General features: G+C 37.1%; 1 protein-coding gene across 1 annotated transcript in view; it reads left to right on the top strand.

Annotated features, from left to right (window-relative positions):
- Window positions 1–15,559, top strand: part of FBN2 (fibrillin 2) — a 238,268-nt gene extending 222,709 nt beyond the window's left edge. Inside the window, exons 57-65 of the mRNA XM_075178804.1 lie at window positions 738–944; window positions 2,062–2,187; window positions 4,641–4,763; window positions 7,624–7,740; window positions 9,273–9,401; window positions 9,875–9,994; window positions 10,971–11,199; window positions 12,081–12,252; window positions 13,130–15,559. Coding sequence (XP_075034905.1) covers window positions 738–944; window positions 2,062–2,187; window positions 4,641–4,763; window positions 7,624–7,740; window positions 9,273–9,401; window positions 9,875–9,994; window positions 10,971–11,199; window positions 12,081–12,252; window positions 13,130–13,501 — 1,595 coding nt within the window. The 3' untranslated portion in view covers window positions 13,502–15,559. The remainder of the gene's footprint in view (window positions 1–737; window positions 945–2,061; window positions 2,188–4,640; window positions 4,764–7,623; window positions 7,741–9,272; window positions 9,402–9,874; window positions 9,995–10,970; window positions 11,200–12,080; window positions 12,253–13,129) is intronic.
- The last annotated feature ends 4,869 nt before the right edge of the window (window positions 15,560–20,428 follow it).

A 20,428-nucleotide genomic window follows, 5' to 3' on the forward strand; every position in this document is an offset into this window, starting at 1 on the left:
CCCAAACCATTACATCATCACCCCCCATGATCTGGTCAAAGTGTTCATACCTCAGAAGCTCTCGTATCTGTGGGCCGATGAAAACACCTTCCTTTATTTTGGCCTCACTAAGTCTAGATATTTTTTCTTTTAGGTAGCTGAAAGCTACCTTACGCAGGAAGTAACACGTGTCACACTGACAGGTGCTTGGCTCTCACTGGCTGCTGCAAAAACAACACATCCAAACAGAAACAGTGAGACTCAGCAGAACATGGCTGTAGCTCTGCCACAAAAGTTATATCCCTGAAACTTAGCAAAACACTCTCTTAATATTGATGATATTTACTGTAATATTGTATAAGGCCCATTTCTACTGGTTTTACTGTCAACTGAATGCAGAGCCAGTCAGGGTAAATATAATATCATAGGCTAACACATATAAATATTATAATAAGTGTAATCTTATTGAATTAGCCACATTAGATTTTATTACTGAGAATAAATGTGCCTATGTTTCTAAGTGTAGACTTGTTTAATAAAATAATTTTATCTCGTGAATAACTACAATGACGACTTTGCACGACTTACATAAGGTGCTGATGGTAGATATTGTTGTTATCATTACATAGAATAAATATTTTTTCCTTAGAGTTTGCATGTTAAGTTTAATAAGCCCACTGAAATAGTTCGACATCAGGTTTGCACTACAGACAAATCGTGCTGTGTATAAAGTTGTCGCCTCTCTCACGGCCCTACAGACACACGCCAGGGATTCTGCTTCTCTGAAGTTCTGCAAACAATGTGTCAGATGTCATCCAGCAGTCGCAATCATGTCACTAAATCTGAATGTTGCTGTAATGGAGGTAGAGGTTGGAGCAATCAGTGTGAGATCTGCCCTCTGCCAGGTACCACTCAATATAAGAAGCTTTGTCCACATGGACCAGGATACACAACCGATGGGAGAGGTAGGTTCAGACTTGTGTGTTTAATAGAAAATAATGTTCTTACTACTGCATATGACAGTCATAAAATATAGTCTTCTTAATGGACTTATTACACAGTAGCTATAGAAGTATGCAATGCAACCATGCTAGAAAATGCTGTAGCCAATGTGGGTCTAAACTGAAGAATTCCATTTTATTTAGAATTGTTTTGTAATTGTTATAGGGTAAAATGGACACTAACAAACATCTTCCTGTGTTTTCTCTGGTCTCTGGAGTTGGAATGAGGCTACTTTTTCTCTATAAGGACTTTGCACAGCAGTTAGGTCTCATCTCCTCTACTCATTTAGTAAGTTTGCCATTGACCAAGGGCCTGATTCCTTAAGGAAAGTAAATCAAAATAAAATGAGTAACTTTTCACCTTGGCAAAACCATGTTGCATTGGGGGAGGCAAATTTAAAATGTAAGGACATATTTATAGTTGGGGTAGGGCATGTCCTAGATCATCTTTAAATTTCAGTGTACAAATAAAGCTATTGTGTATTTGTGTGCTACATGAATAAACAGTCAGTGCAAAATAATAAACTAATTTACACCCCCTTAATTATAACATGGTTTCTCCAGGAGAAAACTTACTCAATTTCTTGCCTTATTTTCCTTAATGAATCCTGTCCATAGGGTGTAGACAACTAACATTACCAATCAGGCAACAGCAAAACATATCACTGTTCTTTTCAAAATTATTTCACATCACAAGAAAAGCACAATTAATTGGTGTTTGTTACCAGTAAGGTCAGGGTGTGAATACCAGTATTGTTTTAGGCATAAGAGATCTTCCTGTGATTTGTATACATTGAAATGTAACTTTCTAGCTTTCATGGGAAACAAAGCAACAACACTTCTATAGATTACATGATAAGCTACAGTCCAAAACAACTTCAGTTCTAGAATGATAATTATGTGGGAACTTGGGGGAATATGCTTTCTGTATAATTTCTTTTTTCATCCAGATGCCTGTTTTTTCCTTTATACCAACACTGATTCATTGTAAATATATTAGAATCAAACTGCAAGCGCAATGATAGATGTCCCTTAATCCACATGATGCATTCTCATTTCCACATATCCTCTATTTGCACAGATGTAGACGAATGTATAGTGATGCCAAACCTCTGTCGCAATGGGCAGTGTGTCAACAGCATTGGCTCTTTTAGATGTTTTTGTAATTTTGGCTATACGACTGACATCGGGGGCACGTCATGCGTTGGTAAGATCTGTCTTCATTTCTGCATATAATTAATTGGCTGCGTTACAGTGTAAATAAGATATTGAAGCTCACCTGTCACTTACTCACATCTGCACACTCACTGTGCTCCTGTTAACATCCTGTGATATTAAACAACTGTCAGTTTTCATTACATTGTCTGGGAATGATTACAGTGTTCCAAGAACTTCCAGCTACACCATCAGTCTATCTAAACCGTGCTTATGGTATTTATGAAACAATGAGAGTAATAATGGTACTGTGTTAATAACTGTGCATTGCAATTACAGGCTTCAAAGGGGTAATTTTTGATGAATGCCTCATACCTTAAGAAGTGGTCTGGTCTTACAATTCTTAAGGTCTTAGCTGTAGAAATCACTGAAACAAAATTTCATTTATGAAAAATATTTTGATGGATTGCAATGGGAAAAGAAATAAATAAAAAAGTGGTCCCTGATTTGACAGGTGTCACAGACGTTTTGACCTTGAAAAAGGCCTTGATGCTACCGTCACTTCTGAAGTGGTCTTGTCAAATGCTTTCAATGGATATACCAGTCACTTCTCATTGCTCTCGCTAAGTGCATTAGATAAAGTAAACTTGCATTTCTGCTCAATTAAACCTATGTAATATGTAAAATAAAACATATACGACAAATATATGACATTTAAAATGAAAGCAGCCCTGCTGTACCCTGATTATTATAAACTATAAAATACCTTAATTAGTGTCTAATGATTTATTTTTTATTTTTTTTAAATCATGTCATTTCCAAATAATGAGGGCCTCATGTAGAGTTGGACACAATTTCCATCTAAACCAAGGCATAAATTGCGACCAAAAAAAGGAAATATACTTAGTATACGGAGTCGGATGCATCTCAGCTGATCGTTATCATTATCAGTCTGTATCTCCCTCCAGGGGTAGAGCATCCACAACATATACGTTTCCTGATGGACTTATCTGCATCCCAGTATACATTGGTCATATATACTTGAATAAGAGCTTATTGTACTTTGCCTACACTTGCACATCCCATGTCACCCCAAATCCACCTCTATAAGCGACTGTCTCTGCATACAGACTCAAGCGTAAGTCTTTTTTGTGGGCATGCGCAATAGTGAAATTCGTATTTTAGGCGATGCAAATGGCCTTGTATCCAACTCTACATGAGGCCCTGAGTTTGAAGATTCCAAATGTCAATATAGACACTGATTTATTTGATCAAATTGAACAGAGCAAACAAGCAAGTGTATTGTCAATTGGGCATTACCAAGCAAATATGCTTACTCATTAGCAATTGCTCTAAATAACATGCATTTTGTTGCTCTATTATGTTTCTTCAGAAATTACATCCAAGGTGTGAAAAACAGAATGGAAGCGCTAATTATTAAAGTTACAAAGTCATGCCCAAATAAAACCACAACAAGATATTAAACCATTAAATAAGAAGTTTGTTTGGTTACTTCTTTATAAACAAAAAGGAAGATACTCAGCTCCAGAGCGCTAAGAGTTACTTATTACTTAGAAGCCTATGCTCTTCTCTACTGAGTATGCTCTGGGGTGCAGTGCATGTGTGGAACTGGGAACTCTGTTTCAATTTCCAGTTGCACCATTGGTTCAACTAAAATTAAATCTTTTTAAAGAAAATAAATCATATATATATATATATATATATATATATATATATATATATATATATATATATATATAATCTCCCTATTTATTCTAAGAAGATCACTTAAAAAATATTTGCGTATATTTTCAGACAAGCACTTCTGTTTAACGCCATCTTGAAGTGGCATCAACAGACCAGGCATCACTGGTACTGCCATGATTCCTGATAAACAGGTTTACTCATGTAAAGTCCTACGTAATGAAATAACTGATGCCTGTGGGGGTTATTGCCAGTGGTAACCCCCCCCCCCCCCTCCCATTATGTAGATAGAGTAAAAAATAAAACATTTTATTGAAGCTCTTGAGCGCTATAGTGTGTTGTACTATTTGTTGACTTCTGATTACCACCCTTGTTTAATTGCTGCCTTCATGTACCCGCTATTTGCCTGCTAATATTTATGTTTTGATGTATGTGATAATCAAAATAAAGTTTAAAAAAAAAAAAAAAAAAAGCTTTATCGCCAGTGAGAACATTTAATCCTTTGATGAGCCGACCTCTAAATAACATGTAAGAATTTGCAATACGTATAACTACCATGCGATTTAGAGTTCATACTATGTATATGAATGCAGTGGAAAATACATGGTGACAATGTTGCCATGAGACACACAAAAGTTACCAAAACACATGTCAATTAGTGTGTAAACAATATTTAACATTGGATGTACAGAAAATCAGGGCTTCCAGGGCTGAGATTTTTGTTATAAAAACAGGAAAGGTTGTTGGTACTCCTTATGTAAAACCATGTAATTATATCACTTACTTTTTACTGCCTCCTAGATCTTGATGAGTGCTCCCAGTCCCCCAAGCCATGTAATTTTATCTGTAGGAACACAGAAGGCAGCTACCAGTGTTCATGTCCTCGAGGTTATATAATGCAAGAAGATGGAATGACCTGTAAAGGTGAGTGGAGGATAAATGCAGCAGTTAGAAGCACCTTTTACAAGATACTGTCTAATAACTGGAAGTGAGTCAATTGCATGAGCTGGATTGCTAGATTATATGAACATAACATATATACAAAAAGAAAGGGTTAATTTCAGGGCAAATATTTATACTGCAAATATATATAAATAACATCCAGCATAGGTCCTTTATTTTATGGATGTCATAGTTATCACACAGTGATACAATGCTTTTATATGTGCAGTAACCACTAGTTCGCTCTCACACAGAGTTCAATTAATAGCCAACAAATAAATGTTGGCTTTTGGTTACAGCTTATACACTAATTATGGTGGCTATCAATTGATATGTAATTAAAATATATTAGAATCAGTGGTGGAAGTGGGGGTGTATACAGTGTTATGTCATACTGCCACTTTCATACTGCTATCAAATCCATTCACTTACATTCCCGTTACATTTCCCATACCGCCACTTCTAAATCTCCACTTCGACCACTGATTTGAATGATATCTCATATTTTATAAGAGCACTAACTACTAGTTCGATCTTACACAGAGTTAAATTAATAGCCAACAAATGGATGGACCCTTGTCTGATCTTCATCTCTATTCTAAGGAAAATAAAACGTACAAGTGTCTTTGATGGTTAAAGTTATTATTAATAGTAATCAATTTCATTAATATACAACAAAGTATTTGGCAACTAATAGCGAGAATTGTAGAGAATTTGTTCCAATACTTTCTGTGATCCAGTAACCTATAAGATAAACTAGTAGGAATATGTTTCAGTACTGCAAAAATAATAATAAATAAGCCCCTACTGTACTCAGCTTACACTTACACAGCCCATCTCTTCCAGCCCCCATTCTGCCTCTCCAGGTGTGTGGGATTAAAAGGCTGTGGTACACAGAAATCTACATACGGTCCTCATGTGCAGTATGGAAATGTGTACTTTACACCGAAAAATTGGCACACATTCAATAAATTAGTTTTTTTGTGAGCATTTTGAGTAATAAGTAGGTGGACTTATTTGCATACATTTGTCAGAGTATTTGAAAATCTTTTTTTTTGCTAATGCTACATTAAGTAAATCAAAGTTTAATTCCATATCAAGGTTATTATAGGAGACCAAAATATAGAAACCATATGTAAATCCGTGTATTTATTTACAGAGGTTGTGAGAGAACACGTTTATCCTGTCCTCATTGATGTTAAAAACTGAGCAGACATTCTAGAAAAATGTATTCTGAAACTTGGACATGAACACTTTGTGTGATTGAATGGGTGCAATCTAAGTTACAGTCTAAATAAAGATGTATATGTCCCAAGGAATTTTCACATTTTCCAATTGAAATTATGTCTGTAGACTTACTGGACTGGACATTGTTCACACTTCTTAATATATTAATATATATCATATAACATATCTTAATATATTGTTTTTCTGTCTGAGATTTCCATCTCTTGGTAAAGTAAATACACAGGCACTTTACTCATTCCCATTTAAGAATCAGGCTCGTATTTTAATATTTATCTTTTAAACTTTGTCTGCTTCCGTCATATTGCAGAACTCCACAGTCTCAAAATCTACATGTACAGAAGTGTGTCAATGTATTATACTCTGTGATTAAATAGGAATACGTCTATCTTAACATACCTTTCATTTCCCATTCTTAGAAATTTAGATACATATAAAATAAGTAATATGGAAAATGTATGACATTTAATTACAAACTGCTGGTAGAAACATATGAAAGAATGAACAAGAAGCACTCTGCAGCTCTTCCATGTTATAGAGGTTACAACAAGAACAGAGAATGTCTGTGGGTTCTGTTAAAAAGATTGGACCTTTTTTTTTTAAACAGTGTATAAGGTAAAATCAACTATTGTAATTTTGTTCAAGGTTTGTACTCAAACTATTTGTCTTTCCTTTGTATTTGTCGAATACAAATAGTAAGGGATGAATGTATAAAAATATTCTTGTTATAGGACTTTACCTAGTTTCTCTTTGTAAGTGTGTCTGCAGAGCTCATTACTCTGTAGAATTGCCATTCGTTATTTTGCCCTCCACATAATCCATTCATCTTACTCTAGAGCTTCCAACAGCCTTATTTATGTGCAGTAATAATAACCCTTTGGACAATGCCTTGAGGGTATTGCCTTATGGCAAGTGATATGTCTGATATCTTTGGGACTGGAGTAAGATCGAGTTGAATGCTTGACCAAGAAAGGACCGAACACATAACATGGAAATGGCAAAGTGGTGTCAGACATGACTCCCAAAGTTTGTTCATAGTGTGTATAGAGTATCAAACGATGTCAGGAATTTTGCTTAATTGTAATAGACACAATTAAACAAAAACAATAAAATACATTTGAGTCTCTTTAATCAAATATATGTATTTTAGACTTAATGATAAATTTGTCAATAACTGACTTATATGCTTAATAATTGGTTACTCCCCTACCAACAAAATTCCCCTTCATATTAAATCTATATGAGGAATACTAAGCATTGCCCACCACAATCTCAGTGTCAGGAGAAGAAGATACTTAGTTTAGGATCACAGTCTATTATTACAAAAGGAGGTTGGCATCACCTCTAGGACAGCAGTTTACTTTTAGAATGTGATTGAGTGTGGATATAGAAACGTCCTTATATACTACTGGATTCCACACATATCTCTATGCCTGTTGCCTCAAACATGAAATAAAACAGAAATAATTTGGACGTTCAGACTTGTAATAGGACGACACCTACAACCATTAGACAAACACATAACTGCACCTGCTTTGTTGCTGAAATGAAAATAGAAATGTGCGTCTGAAAACTGCTTAACTTTTGTTTATTCTAGATCTTGATGAATGTCAAACCAAACAACACAACTGCCAGTTCCTCTGTGTCAACAATGTTGGAAGTTTTAGTTGTAAATGTCCTCCGGGCTTTACCCAGCATCACACTGCTTGCATTGGTGAGAACAACACTGGGCATCTGTGAAAGAAAATAAACATGTTTGTGGTCTAATGTTGGCATTATAGTAAATGTTTGTTGTGTCAGATCATGATGCCATCCTCAACTCTCTGATGTCCACCTTGCTGGAATCCTTGGGCTTGTTTCACTTTGTTTTACATTGTAAAATCCATTACTAAAACCCAGTAATGAGCACATTATTCTCTGACCTGGAGCATACTTATTGTGCCCTAAGATAATGAGATACAGTGGCGCACGCAGGGGGGGTTTCTGAGTCTCTAGAAACCCCCCCCCCTGCGCTAACTAAGTGCCCACTGTCCTATACAGCAGCCACGGCGCTGTCAAAGAAGCGTCCGCGGCGGTGCTGTACAGCACCGCCGAGGACGCTTCTTAGACAGCGCCGCGGCTGCTGTATAGGACAGCGCTGGCGAAACGGAGCTGCTGCGCATGTGTGGGCGCATGCGCAGCAGCTCTCTCTCTGGTTTTTTTTTTGTTTGTTTTTTGGGTCGGCGGGGGGAAACCCCCGCCTGACAATCCTCCGTGTGCCCCTGCCATATAATTTTTAAAACAGGTGTTAGTCACTGTGAGTTCATCTCCATTGCTGACCACCTAAAAGCAGATTTCTAAATCTAAATGACCCAGATTATATCATCCATTTCCTTGCTCAATTAGGATGTTACAATTTAATATACACAACACTAAGTTTGATTTTTGTATAATTGTAACAGCTATGATGTGTTAATTTGTGATGAATAATTTTCTTTTCATGAAAATCCCTCTTTCCGTCCATACTGTCTTTTTGTGTCTATTGAATAGACTGCATGGATATACTTCTAATTTGCTATCTAAAAAGTCTGTATTGGATGGTTAACTTTTAAATATAATTGCAGTAGGCATGGAGCATGGGACTCCAAACTACCTGAAAAAATCATTACCCGGCAAACCATGTCCCAAGCATTCCGGAAAACAGATCTCATATTTATTTCCAAAAGTCTGTTAATGAACAGAAACAAAAGCATCCTTTGGTTCCATTGTATCAGTTAGTCGTATGTGTGACAGGATGCGTTAAACTTAAAGCACAGCAGTATTTCTATGCCAGGAGTATAACAGGCACACAAATGCATATACTTACACCAAACAAGTACAAAGAGATGTAGTTTAATAGTGTTAGTTACAAATAACAAAATTGCATTACACTATTCATACACAATATAATGTAATGAAGCCTCATATACACAAATGAGAGTAGAATTACTAAATGTGAAAGTTACATTTTAACGGTAAAATAAAATTAAATGCAAACACCTCCACAAAATGCCATGTTACAGGAAGAATTGTTAATTAGCATAGAATTTAGACACTCAATACATCAGGGGGTGGTGAGCATGTCCAACCTTGCTGATTCAGCAACAAGTAAATAATGGTTTGTTTTATGGTTCCATCTTTATAACAGGTAGAACCTGTGGTTTTACTTTACGGTTAGAGATCTGATGCATTCAAATAGGTGTTTACCTAAAGAAATCTGTTTTACAGATAACAATGAGTGTGGTTTACAGCCTACTTTATGTGGTTCCAAAGGAGTATGCCAAAATTCCCCTGGCAGCTACACTTGCGAATGTCAAAGAGGATATTCTTTGGATTCAACTGGCGTAAACTGTGATGGTATGTATTATATATACTATATATAGTGGCTATTTTTATGTGTTTGGTCTTTTTCCATGCATATTGATTGTACCAGGTGTGCATCATGTTATGTTTATGATAGATATTGTGAAATGTCTATGTCCAAGATCATTCTAAAATTTGACCATACTTAAAACTAAAATACCAATTTAGGGGCTTATGTCAAGTTGAATGCAAATTGTGTTTCCAGTGTATAATACACTTTTTGAACGTACAAAGCACTAGTTCGGACAATATGGGGCATGCTCAGATGACCAAAAGTATAGGCCCTAAGTCATAGTTAGTGGAAGATCCTTACAGCTTGCATGTACTACTTAGGGTTTAGGAAAATAATCAGTTATTGAGTAAAATGAGTTTTGTTTTTTGTCTTGTTAACAACTGTGATCATCATGTTAGTTCAGTCAGCAAGATCCAGTATTGGACTCAGTGAGTGATATTATTCTTCTGTACAGATGTTGATGAGTGCGATGGAAATCACAGATGCCAGCATGGATGCCAGAATGTAGGTGGTGGGTACCGTTGTAGCTGTCCACAGGGCTACGTTCAGCATTACCAATGGAACCAGTGTGTCGGTAAGAATTCTACAAATACAAATCCCTTCACAGTGGCAGCACTTCTACCTGTGGTGGAATTGGCAGGGAGACTCCTCCCCCTCACTCTCTTGTGTTCACTTTCCGCAAATAGGCCGCAGGCAGTGTCCAAAACACTCCAGTGTAACGTTGTCTCTTCTAAGCACAGACACACACGGTTATGGGGACAATGGAAGCAATAGATTCCATTCCCATTTACATACTTACTAGATTTAAACATGCTAATAAAAGAATGATCTTTCTTTATATTTAGAATGGATGTGGTTGAGACACTAATTGATAAAGAAAATCAAGTTGAAAAGTTGTTTGACATGTGGGAAAGCTATATTAATACTTCCTGTTGCTACCAAACTTAGAATACGAGATTGTCTCCAAAACACAGCTTGGTATGAACTCCAAAATGTGGCTAGAGATCCTCATATTCTTGTATAAATTACTATTTGGTATTGCGAGTGCTACAAATCGTTACACTTTTAGGTTATAATATGAGGAGAGAGCGGTGGTCTATCGTGAGTCCTGTTTGGTTTAGGAACGTATTTGATTTCTATTGTATTTGATATAGTTGTATATCATGATCTTGTCAATATAGCTTTGATAGTGTTGAAGACATGTATATTCCTATGCACTGCTGTATGTATGTACATGCATATTGCCACGAGTGAGATCAATAAAAAATAAAGTTTAAAAAAAAAAAAGATCTTTGAGGCCAGTGGGTAAGGGGTCTCAATGAAGTATTTTGTCGTTTTTCACAATGAGCATGTATTATTTATTCATAAAATATATTCCACCTGCTGTCCATGTCAATTAGGTTTATGTTTGGCTTAACAAAGATTTTTTGTGGGTAGCACTAGCTGTAAGATACTAGCTTAATCCACCCTTACACTGTGAGATATGAAACGTTCTGTGTATATTCATAATTATTGTCCAAAAACTAAACTGTTTGTAATTTTCCTCATAGATGAAAATGAATGTGCGGCACAAAACCAGTGTGGTTCCGCCTCATGTTACAACACACTTGGCAGTTTCAAATGTGCCTGTCCACCTGGATTTACGTTTGACCAGTTTTCAGCTTCCTGCAGTGATGTGAATGAGTGTACATCGAAGAATCCTTGCAATTATGGCTGCTCCAACACTGATGGAGGATATGTCTGTGGGTGTCCTCCTGGATACTTCAGAGTCGGACAAGGGTAAGATTCTACCAATCTCATGCTATTAACATTCCAGTTTAGGGAACACTTACAGCCTCTGTTAATATAGCCACCAAGTGTGCCTACTTGAAAAAGGGACCCTCAAAACTAAATTTTAATGTTATAATTTATAATACATTTATAAATAGACCAGTAGGTATAACCGCTAATTGTGTCTAATAGCAGATATTCTACTGCTCCAGTCCCATTATAAATGGACAATCGGTTTTCCAGCCAAAGTGATTTAAAAACATTTTCTTTTATGACTCTTGCTGGCTTTGTTTTTTTTGTAATATATTCTTGTGCTAAGATGAAAACAGAGTGGATGCAGAAACAATTTGGAACATCAGCATTAACATTACAGTGTCCAGTAATAACTACATTGATCTTTTACCGATTCCTGGTACATGGGCCACATCTAAAGTTCTGTCTGCCTCATTCCACTCTAAAAGCAAACATCTATCAGCAATGACATGGGCATACTAAACATGGGGGAAAAAACCTTCATCTTACATTTTAGAACCTGCAAAGACTCTTTGGGGTCATAAATAAATATTACCTATTCTCCATAATAATCTTCCCTTCTGTCCTTACTCAGATTGGCCATTAAAGTTACCAAAGGATTCTCCATTGGGGCCCAAGCGATAGACCTATGCTATATTTGTAACAGCATGGGAAAGAAAAACTTAATTTCCTGATCTCACAAATAAGTAGTTAATAGCTCATTACATAAAACCACAAAGTACATTAACATATAAAATATGTGTGCTACAGTAAATATATTGTTTTCGATTTCACAGTAGATGAGCTTTGCATGCCCCCAGTACCCACTGCTGTTATTCATGCAAAATAAATACAAAAGTGTGTCGTATGTGTTGCAGGCATTGTGTCTCCAGCATGGGTATTAATAGAGGCCAGTATTTGCCAACGGCCAGAGAAGAAAGCGAAGAAAATGCGCTGTCTCCAGAAGCATGCTATGAATGTAAAGTCAATGGCTACCCAAAGAAAACAGGAAGAGCAAAAAGAAGTTCGAACAATACACAACCTGTAATGGTGAGCATAAAATGTAAAAACTTATTGTCACAATAAATTAGCCTTTTATGTTTATGTGCAAGTTTGAGAAATGGATTATAATCCAAGTGGTATTTCTCATATTTTTCTGAAAAAAGATTATGTATGTGGAAAAATTCTAATTATAGCACTAAACTTACTAATGAAATGTGGAAATTGAAATTCTGCAAAATAAAGAGCCAAAAATGTCAACTACATTATAAACCACAGTAGTATTTCACTACAAATTTGGAGCAATTTAAATGTGGATTCTTGTCTATCGTCAAAAATGATTCCTTTGATAATTGAAATTCAGTATTAGTGCTCACTATCTGACATCCAGTCATTTTAAATTCAATTGATAACATTTACAATATTAAAAAAAAAACAGAGCGATATTAACAATATCCTGTGGTGGGCAACAGGTGGCTGAGAGGCTGCATGCAACTCTCAAAGGGGGCTCATGCGGTCTTATTGACCTGAGAAATTTCTCTTCTTTGGTCCTTTTCTTAGTGACTGATGTCACCGAGTGCATTCGCACTGTACATGTGAGTCAGTGATTGGATGGTGTCTTCAATCTATCTTCACCAATGAACCACAGAATAGATTAATCTACTGTTGGTTCTTTAATTTCATAATATTACCTGGTGCTTCATCGAAAATATAATGTGTGCCCCTATTACGGGACAAAGCTATTGTTAACACAAACAGAAAAGTATTATGTTGCCCACCACTTGTATTCTTTTATGTGTTTTGTGACTGCTTTGTGTGTTTTTGATTTTCTAGATAATCCAATGTTATTGTTTGAAAAGTTCGGTTGTGGTATTAAATTGTGTACTATTTGTTTGTGTAATTATGTGTTGGGGTTTGTTCTACGCAGAATGAAAATATAAGTCTGAAGAGTCTAGATATGGATGTGCCACTGAAGATTATGCTAAACATCTCTGAGTTAAACACAAAGAATCATATAGTGGAAATTGTTCCTGCAATTCAACCTCTTAACAATCACGTACGCTATGTTATTTCCCGAGGCAATGATACTATCTTCCACATTAACCAAAGGGATGGACTTAGTTACCTTCACACAGCTCGGAAAAAAATTCTACCAGGAACTTACACATTGGACATAACCAGTATTCCCCTTTACAGGAAAAGTGACTTCAATAAATTGGAAGACAAACACGATGAAAACTATCTCCTAGGAGAACTTGGGGCGACTCTCAGAATGAGACTACAGATAGACATCTCTTAAATTTAAGAGCAATTTAAAACTCAGACCAGACCTGTCACATCCACCCCTTTATTTATCTATCAGCATGTCTTCTTTTTTCAAAGCTTTACGGAGTCAATGACTATTTTTAACGGACCACTTTTTTTATATCGCACATACACAATGACTGTTATGAAGAATAATGTAGAAATGGCAATGTTTCACATGTTTATGTTTATAAAATGTCAGCTTTGGTTCTAAAAATGTAAGTATAGCCTCTAATAATTTAATCAGCACAGTTGTAAAGTTATGACAGTGTATAGATATAGCCCAAGTTATTGTGCCTAATGTAGCGATTGGATAAATTAAGAAACCCAAGTTCATTTTGTATTAAAATGTACACATTTTGGTATAAATTCTAACTTAAAATAAAAACAAGTTGGAATAAAACATTTTAATTAATATAAAGCTATTTGATAAAATTCAACTCAATATACCATCAAAAATTCTAATCCATTGTTTAATTATATGATTATTTTATATAAGCATGTTTTTAAAATTGTGTATATTATGCTGATCTATATTTATAAGCGTCAACAAAATGGAAAACGTAATGCTAAGAAAAGTGTGCACAGATTAAACACAGTGGGGTAGATTTATCAAACCTTCTAAATGGAAATGTTGTGGTGTAGCCAATAGCAACCAATCAGATTCTAGCTGTCATTTGTATAGTACATTCTAGAAAGTGATAACTAGAATCTGATTGGCTGCTATGAACAGCACCTCTATTTTACCTTTTTGGAAAGTTTGATAAATCTACCCCATTGATTGGATTCTGGCAAATCAAGTACAATTTTTGTGGCACAAAAACTTGAGGCATAAAGTTGATGTTAGTAAAGAAAAGTTTAACGTACCAAAATAAAAAGGGCACATCTCAATGCAAGTCACTATAACCAGCTGGTATCTAGAAAGTAAGCAGAACAGTATGCAATTTGAAAGAAATAAAAAATGCAACAAAAAAGGCACATAGAAAAGGCCTGGGCATTCTAAGTTTTGACCGGTTTGTAAGAAGTACTATGCCCAGCAACTTGAAACAAAGTAGAACTTAAGGAGCTTACACACACCAAGATTTGTTTTGTTAGCAGTCTGCAATTGTTTTCAGGTATTATGCTATAGCACCTAGTAAAATGTAAATGTGTATTTATTTGCTGCAGAAATATATGGGATGCTTAGGGATAGTTAATTTAAACAAGCACAAAGTCCTGTTTGTTCATTTACATTGTTGTAATTGAGTCATTTTTATTCACTTGTGAACAGCACAACTCTGAGCTACTTTGAATTTTTTTGATTATTTGAATTTAGGATGCGAAATAACAGCAACAATCCTATTTGTCAGCCGTATTGACTGATGTTTTATTGGAGGGCCATACCATCAGACACTGAACTTTTTCAATAAAAGTTGTATAACAGACATTTGACAAGAATTCTATTATTCATCTGCTGTAGTGAAATACCATGACTGCTTCATGGTCTCTCTGGCATTCCATTTACAAGTACTGTAATTCTTCCCATGTCTTGTAGTGTGCTATACAACTCGGTGCTCTAGAAACTATTTACTGTAGGCATCTCCAATGTGGGTTAGCCAATGGGACATTTAGTATGCATTTTACATAGAACATATAAGTGTATATAATGACTTTTGAAGAGGTCATTGTCAGTGTACTTACACACAGTATTCTTTGGCTCACAATAAATTTGACCACAACTTAGTGGAATAAGATGGTAAAATACGTAATGATTCAATTAAATATTATCAAAACTATCCCTTTTTATTAAGAAGGGTATAAAGATATAGTTTATATAAGACAACTCTTGCCAATATCTATATGAAAGAAGTGGAAACTCTGATGCAAAACAGTCCCTTATGGAAACGTTTTATTTAACACCTGTATAGACCAAAGACAATGTTTTTTTTATGTCAGTCATTAACAAAACAAATCTGTGTTCAAATTTGACAAGTGCTAATATGTAAAGCATTTGATTTGTTTTATAGGTAAGTGTGTATCTGATGAACATCTGTTTTCTTACAATAAAACATATTTTGGGGTACATGTTGTCTGTTTCTTCCTTCCAGTGATCCTGAAATACTGTCTAAGCGAACCATTTTTATTCATTTTTTTATTTTACAAACTTGTTTTAATTTCTGCTGTTTAGTGAGAACTTTAAAACACACTGTCATGATCAGCTCGTATTAACCGTATGCAATCTCCGTTAGGGGTACTATTAATCAGTTTAATGACAAGCATTTACAATGTTTTAGGCATGAAAGCCATCTCTAGTCACAAGCATTATATAATTCATATAATATATATATATATATATATATATATATATATATATATATATATATATAAATATATATATATATATATATATATATTAAAAAGTTATGTCTAATTCTATGATACCAATGTCATATTAACAGCCATGGAACCAGCAAATAAATGTTCATGTTATGCCACACAGTTGTGCCCCAGTTCAAATTATGCCACATAGTAGTGCTTCCAATTCACATTATGACACAGTAGTGCCCCCACTTTGTATTATGCCACATAGCTAAGCCCCAAATTCATATCATGCCTCATAGTTGTGCCCACAGTCAGGGGCAAGCTGGGCTGGGGGACAGGAGGGCATCTGCCCCCCCGGGCCGGTCCCATAGTGGGCTACTTTGGGCTGGGTGACTGGACCAACTGCATTTTTTTCCTTTAAAATAGGCTACTGTGGAGAGTCTTGCTCCCAGGCTAAAATTTTCCAGCCCTCCCCTGCCCACAATTCATATCATGCCACATAGAGGTGCCCTCAAATCATAGTATTCCACATAGATGTGCCCTAATTTGATATTATGCCTCATAGTTGTGCCCACAATTCATATCATGCCACATAGTTGTTCCCCCAATTCATATTATGCCATATAGCTGTGTCCCAAATTCATAATATGACATATAGATGTGCCCACAATTCATAGTATGCCACAGTTGTCCCCCCTTTTCATAGTATGCACATAGTTGTTCCCCCCTATTCATAGTATGCCACATAGTTGCCCCTTCCCAATTCATAGCATGCTACAGTTGTTCCCCCCAATTCATAGTATGCCACAGTTGTTCCCCCCAATTCATAGTATGCACATAGTTGTTTTCCCCCTATTCATAGTATGCCACATAGTTGTTCCCCCTATTCATAGCATGCCACATAGTTGTCCCCCCAATTCATAGTATGCACATAGTTGTTTTCCCCCAATTCATAGTATGCACATAGTTGTTTTCCCCCAATTCATAGTATGCACATAGTTGGCCACCCTATTCATAGCATGCCACAGTTGTGCCCCCTATTCATAGTATGCCACAGTTGTCCCCCCTATTCATAGTATGCCACACAGTTGCCCCCCCCAATTCATAGCATGCTACAGTTGTTCCCCCCAATTCATAGTATGCCACAGTTGTTCCCCCCAATTCATAATATGCACATAGTTGTTTTCCCCCTATTCATAGTATGCCACATAGTTGGCCACCCTATTCATAGCATTCCACAGTTGTCCCCCCTATTCATAGTATGCCACAGTTGTCCCCCCTATTCATAGTATGCCACAAAGTTGCCCCCCCAATTCCTAGCATGCTACAGTTGTTCCCCCCAATTCATAGTATGCTACATTTGTTCCCCCCAATTCATAGTATGCGAATAGTTGTTTTCCCCTTATTCATAGTATGCCACATAGTTGTTTTCCCCCTATTCATAGTATGCCACATAGTTGTTCCCCCTATTCATGGTATGCCACATAGTTGTCCCCCAAATTCATAGCATGCTACAGTTGTCCCCCAATTCATAGTATGCACATAGTTGTTTTCCCCCAATTCATAGTATGCACATAGTTGTTTTCCCCCAATTCATAGTATGCACATAGTTGGCCACCCTATTCATAGCATGCCACAGTTGTGCCCCCTATTCATAGTATGCCACAGTTGTCCCCCCTATTCATAGTATGCCACAGTTGTCCCCCCTATTCATAGTATGCCACAAAGTTGCCCCCCCCCAATTCATAGCATGCTACAGTTGTTCCCCCCAATTCATAGTATGCCACAGTTGTTCCCCCCAATTCATAATATGCACATAGTTGTTTTCCCCCTATTCATAGTATGCCACATAGTTGGCCACCCTATTCATAGCATTCCACAGTTGTCCCCCCTATTCATAGTATGCCACAGTTGTCCCCCCTATTCATAGTATGCCACAAAGTTGCCCCCCCAATTCCTAGCATGCTACAGTTGTTCCCCCCAATTCATAGTATGCTACATTTGTTCCCCCCAATTCATAGTATGCGAATAGTTGTTTTCCCCTTATTCATAGTATGCCACATAGTTGTTTTCCCCCTATTCATAGTATGCCACATAGTTGTTCCCCCTATTCATGGTATGCCACATAGTTGTCCCCCAAATTCATAGCATGCTACAGTTGTGCCCCCAATTCATAGTATGCACATAGTTGTTTTCCCCCAATTCATAGTATGCACATAGCTGTTCTCCCCCAATTCATAGTATGCACATAGTTGTTTTCCCCCAATTTATAGTATGCACATAGCCGTTTTCACCCTATTCATAGTATGCCACATAGTTGGCCACCCTATTCATAGCATGCCACAGTTGTCCCTACAATTCAGAGTTTGCCACAGTTGTCTCCGATATTCATAGTATGCTGCATAGATGTGCCCCTCGATTTTTACTGCTACTCTTATCTTTGGAGAGATACATTTCCGTTCCAGAAACCTGGGTGCTGCTTCAGTAAAGCAGCCAATGACAGACGAAATGGAGCTAGTGCACATGCCATTTTGGCCATCATCAGCTGCTTTAGTAGGGAAGCTGCAGCGCCAGCGTGCCAGACAGAATTGGTCCGCGTGCCAGGGGTTGCCAACCCCTGCCTTAGACCCTTTATCTCTCCTCAGTGTACTTTTTTCATCTGATTTTCGATTCTTTCTTAGGTACAGTGTGTTGTTCTTCTCAATTGACTACCTGGGATAGAACTGAGAGACCTTTATCATATGTCTCTGGTAAACCACTAACCACTTTATCAATTCAGGGGTAATCATCAGTTAGGTTGTTTACATAGAACTATTTTATATTATTGAAAAACTTTTTAGTAGTCCATGTTATGTTGTGGGGTTTTTTCCCCCTTTTTGTGAAATCTGCAAACAATGCTGGAATTGTAGCTATGTTGGTGACCACCCCCTGCCAAACTGTACCCCACATAGTGGACTCCTTTCACTCAATCATAAGCTTCATTTTATTGACTACTAAACTTGCTACTTAAAATGCTTCCTCAGTCTGTAATAAATATGGACACATTACCCAAGTAATTTGTGTAGATTCCAGACCAGATCTATTCAGTGTGTTGCTGATCATAGAATCACTCCTGTAAATGGGATTTCTTTGAACAGGAATATCTGTAGGTGTGTTGGGGATGCAGGATCAGGTGTTTGCACCAAATTCAAATCTGAGCTACAGCCTGCAGAGGCCATGACTGACAGTTTCAAATTACTGCCATGGAAATGACCTTTAAAGAATGTAAACATCTTTCTAGATGGTGAAAATAATATATCATAATGCCTAACAAAAATGTGTGTTGAAGCTGCTAAGCATTTCAATCCAAGGCACGCAAGAAGCTCCCTATTCTTTTTTGTTTCAACTTGTTCACAGACAGACCTTGCATAATACAATTACAGCAGATGTACCCCCATAAAGTTGTGTTGAATGTCCTTTTGAAACCTCAGAACTAATTAAGAATTCTCCATAAGGATGTTGTTTTAGTTGTACTCGACTCTGACTTGGTGCGTTTTCTTTGAAATATTTAATCATAAGCATTTTATAAAATCCATTTGTATTGATCTCCAATGTAAAACTCAGAACTCAAGCGATGAGGCCAATTCCAAAGCACTTTATAATTGGGGAAAAATATTGTAATAAAACAATACTGGGTAATACAGACAGAGAAGTAAGAGGGTCCTGCCTGCAAGTGTCATGAGCCGCGGAGATCCTGGCTCGCTTATCCTGCGTTCCGGCTGTCATAGTAACAGCTGGGACGCCACTTCCACCTTCCTGTCCCAGCCGTCACCTAGGCAACATCCGTGACGCTCTCAGTGCAGGCGCCACGCTTCGGCAAACACACAGCTGGGTGCGTGCGCACATGGTTGAAGTTTGTGCTCAGCCTCCTCTGGCAGTAGGAGTGCTGAGCTAATTAATTAGGCAGCCCATGGTGGCTAATTACTCTCCTACTCCCTGATTGGTCTCTCTCTGTATATAAGGCAGGGAGGGCTTAGCCTCCCTGCCGGTTATAGCTTCTGGACCCTGGTTGCTGACCTGTTCCTTGTTCCTGTGAACTCTGTTCTGTTTTGGATTGATTTCTCGTTGTGACCCTTGTCTTGTATTCGGACACTGCTTGTTGCCTCTTGCCCTGACCTTTTAGACTTGTTTCCTGGAGTTTCCTGTTTGCCGCCAGCCCTGACCTATTGCCTGTCCCTGACTATCCTGTCTGCTACGGACCCCTGATTTATGTATGTGTGTGTATGTGACAGCTTTCATGTTTGTGTGTTTGATCCTGTGTGTTTATGTATATGTGTGTTTATGTATGTGTGTGTATGTGACAGCTTACATATCTGTGTGTATATGTATGTGTGTGTTTATGTATGTGTGTGTATGTGACAGCTTACATGTTTGTGTGTTTGATCCTGTGTGTTTATGTATGTGTGTGTATGTGACAGCTTACATGTTTGTGTGTTTGATCCTGTGTGTTTGTGTGTGTCTGTGCTTATCTGTGTATGGGACAGTTTACATATCTGTGTGTTTGTAGCCACGCCCCTACACATACTGGACATGCCCACTTGTATCGTGGCGTAGAAACCCCCCTCCTCAAATCCTGCATTTG

This window comes from Mixophyes fleayi, chromosome 1 (assembly GCF_038048845.1).
Source record: "Mixophyes fleayi isolate aMixFle1 chromosome 1, aMixFle1.hap1, whole genome shotgun sequence".
NCBI classification, from domain to species: domain Eukaryota; kingdom Metazoa; phylum Chordata; class Amphibia; order Anura; family Limnodynastidae; genus Mixophyes; species Mixophyes fleayi.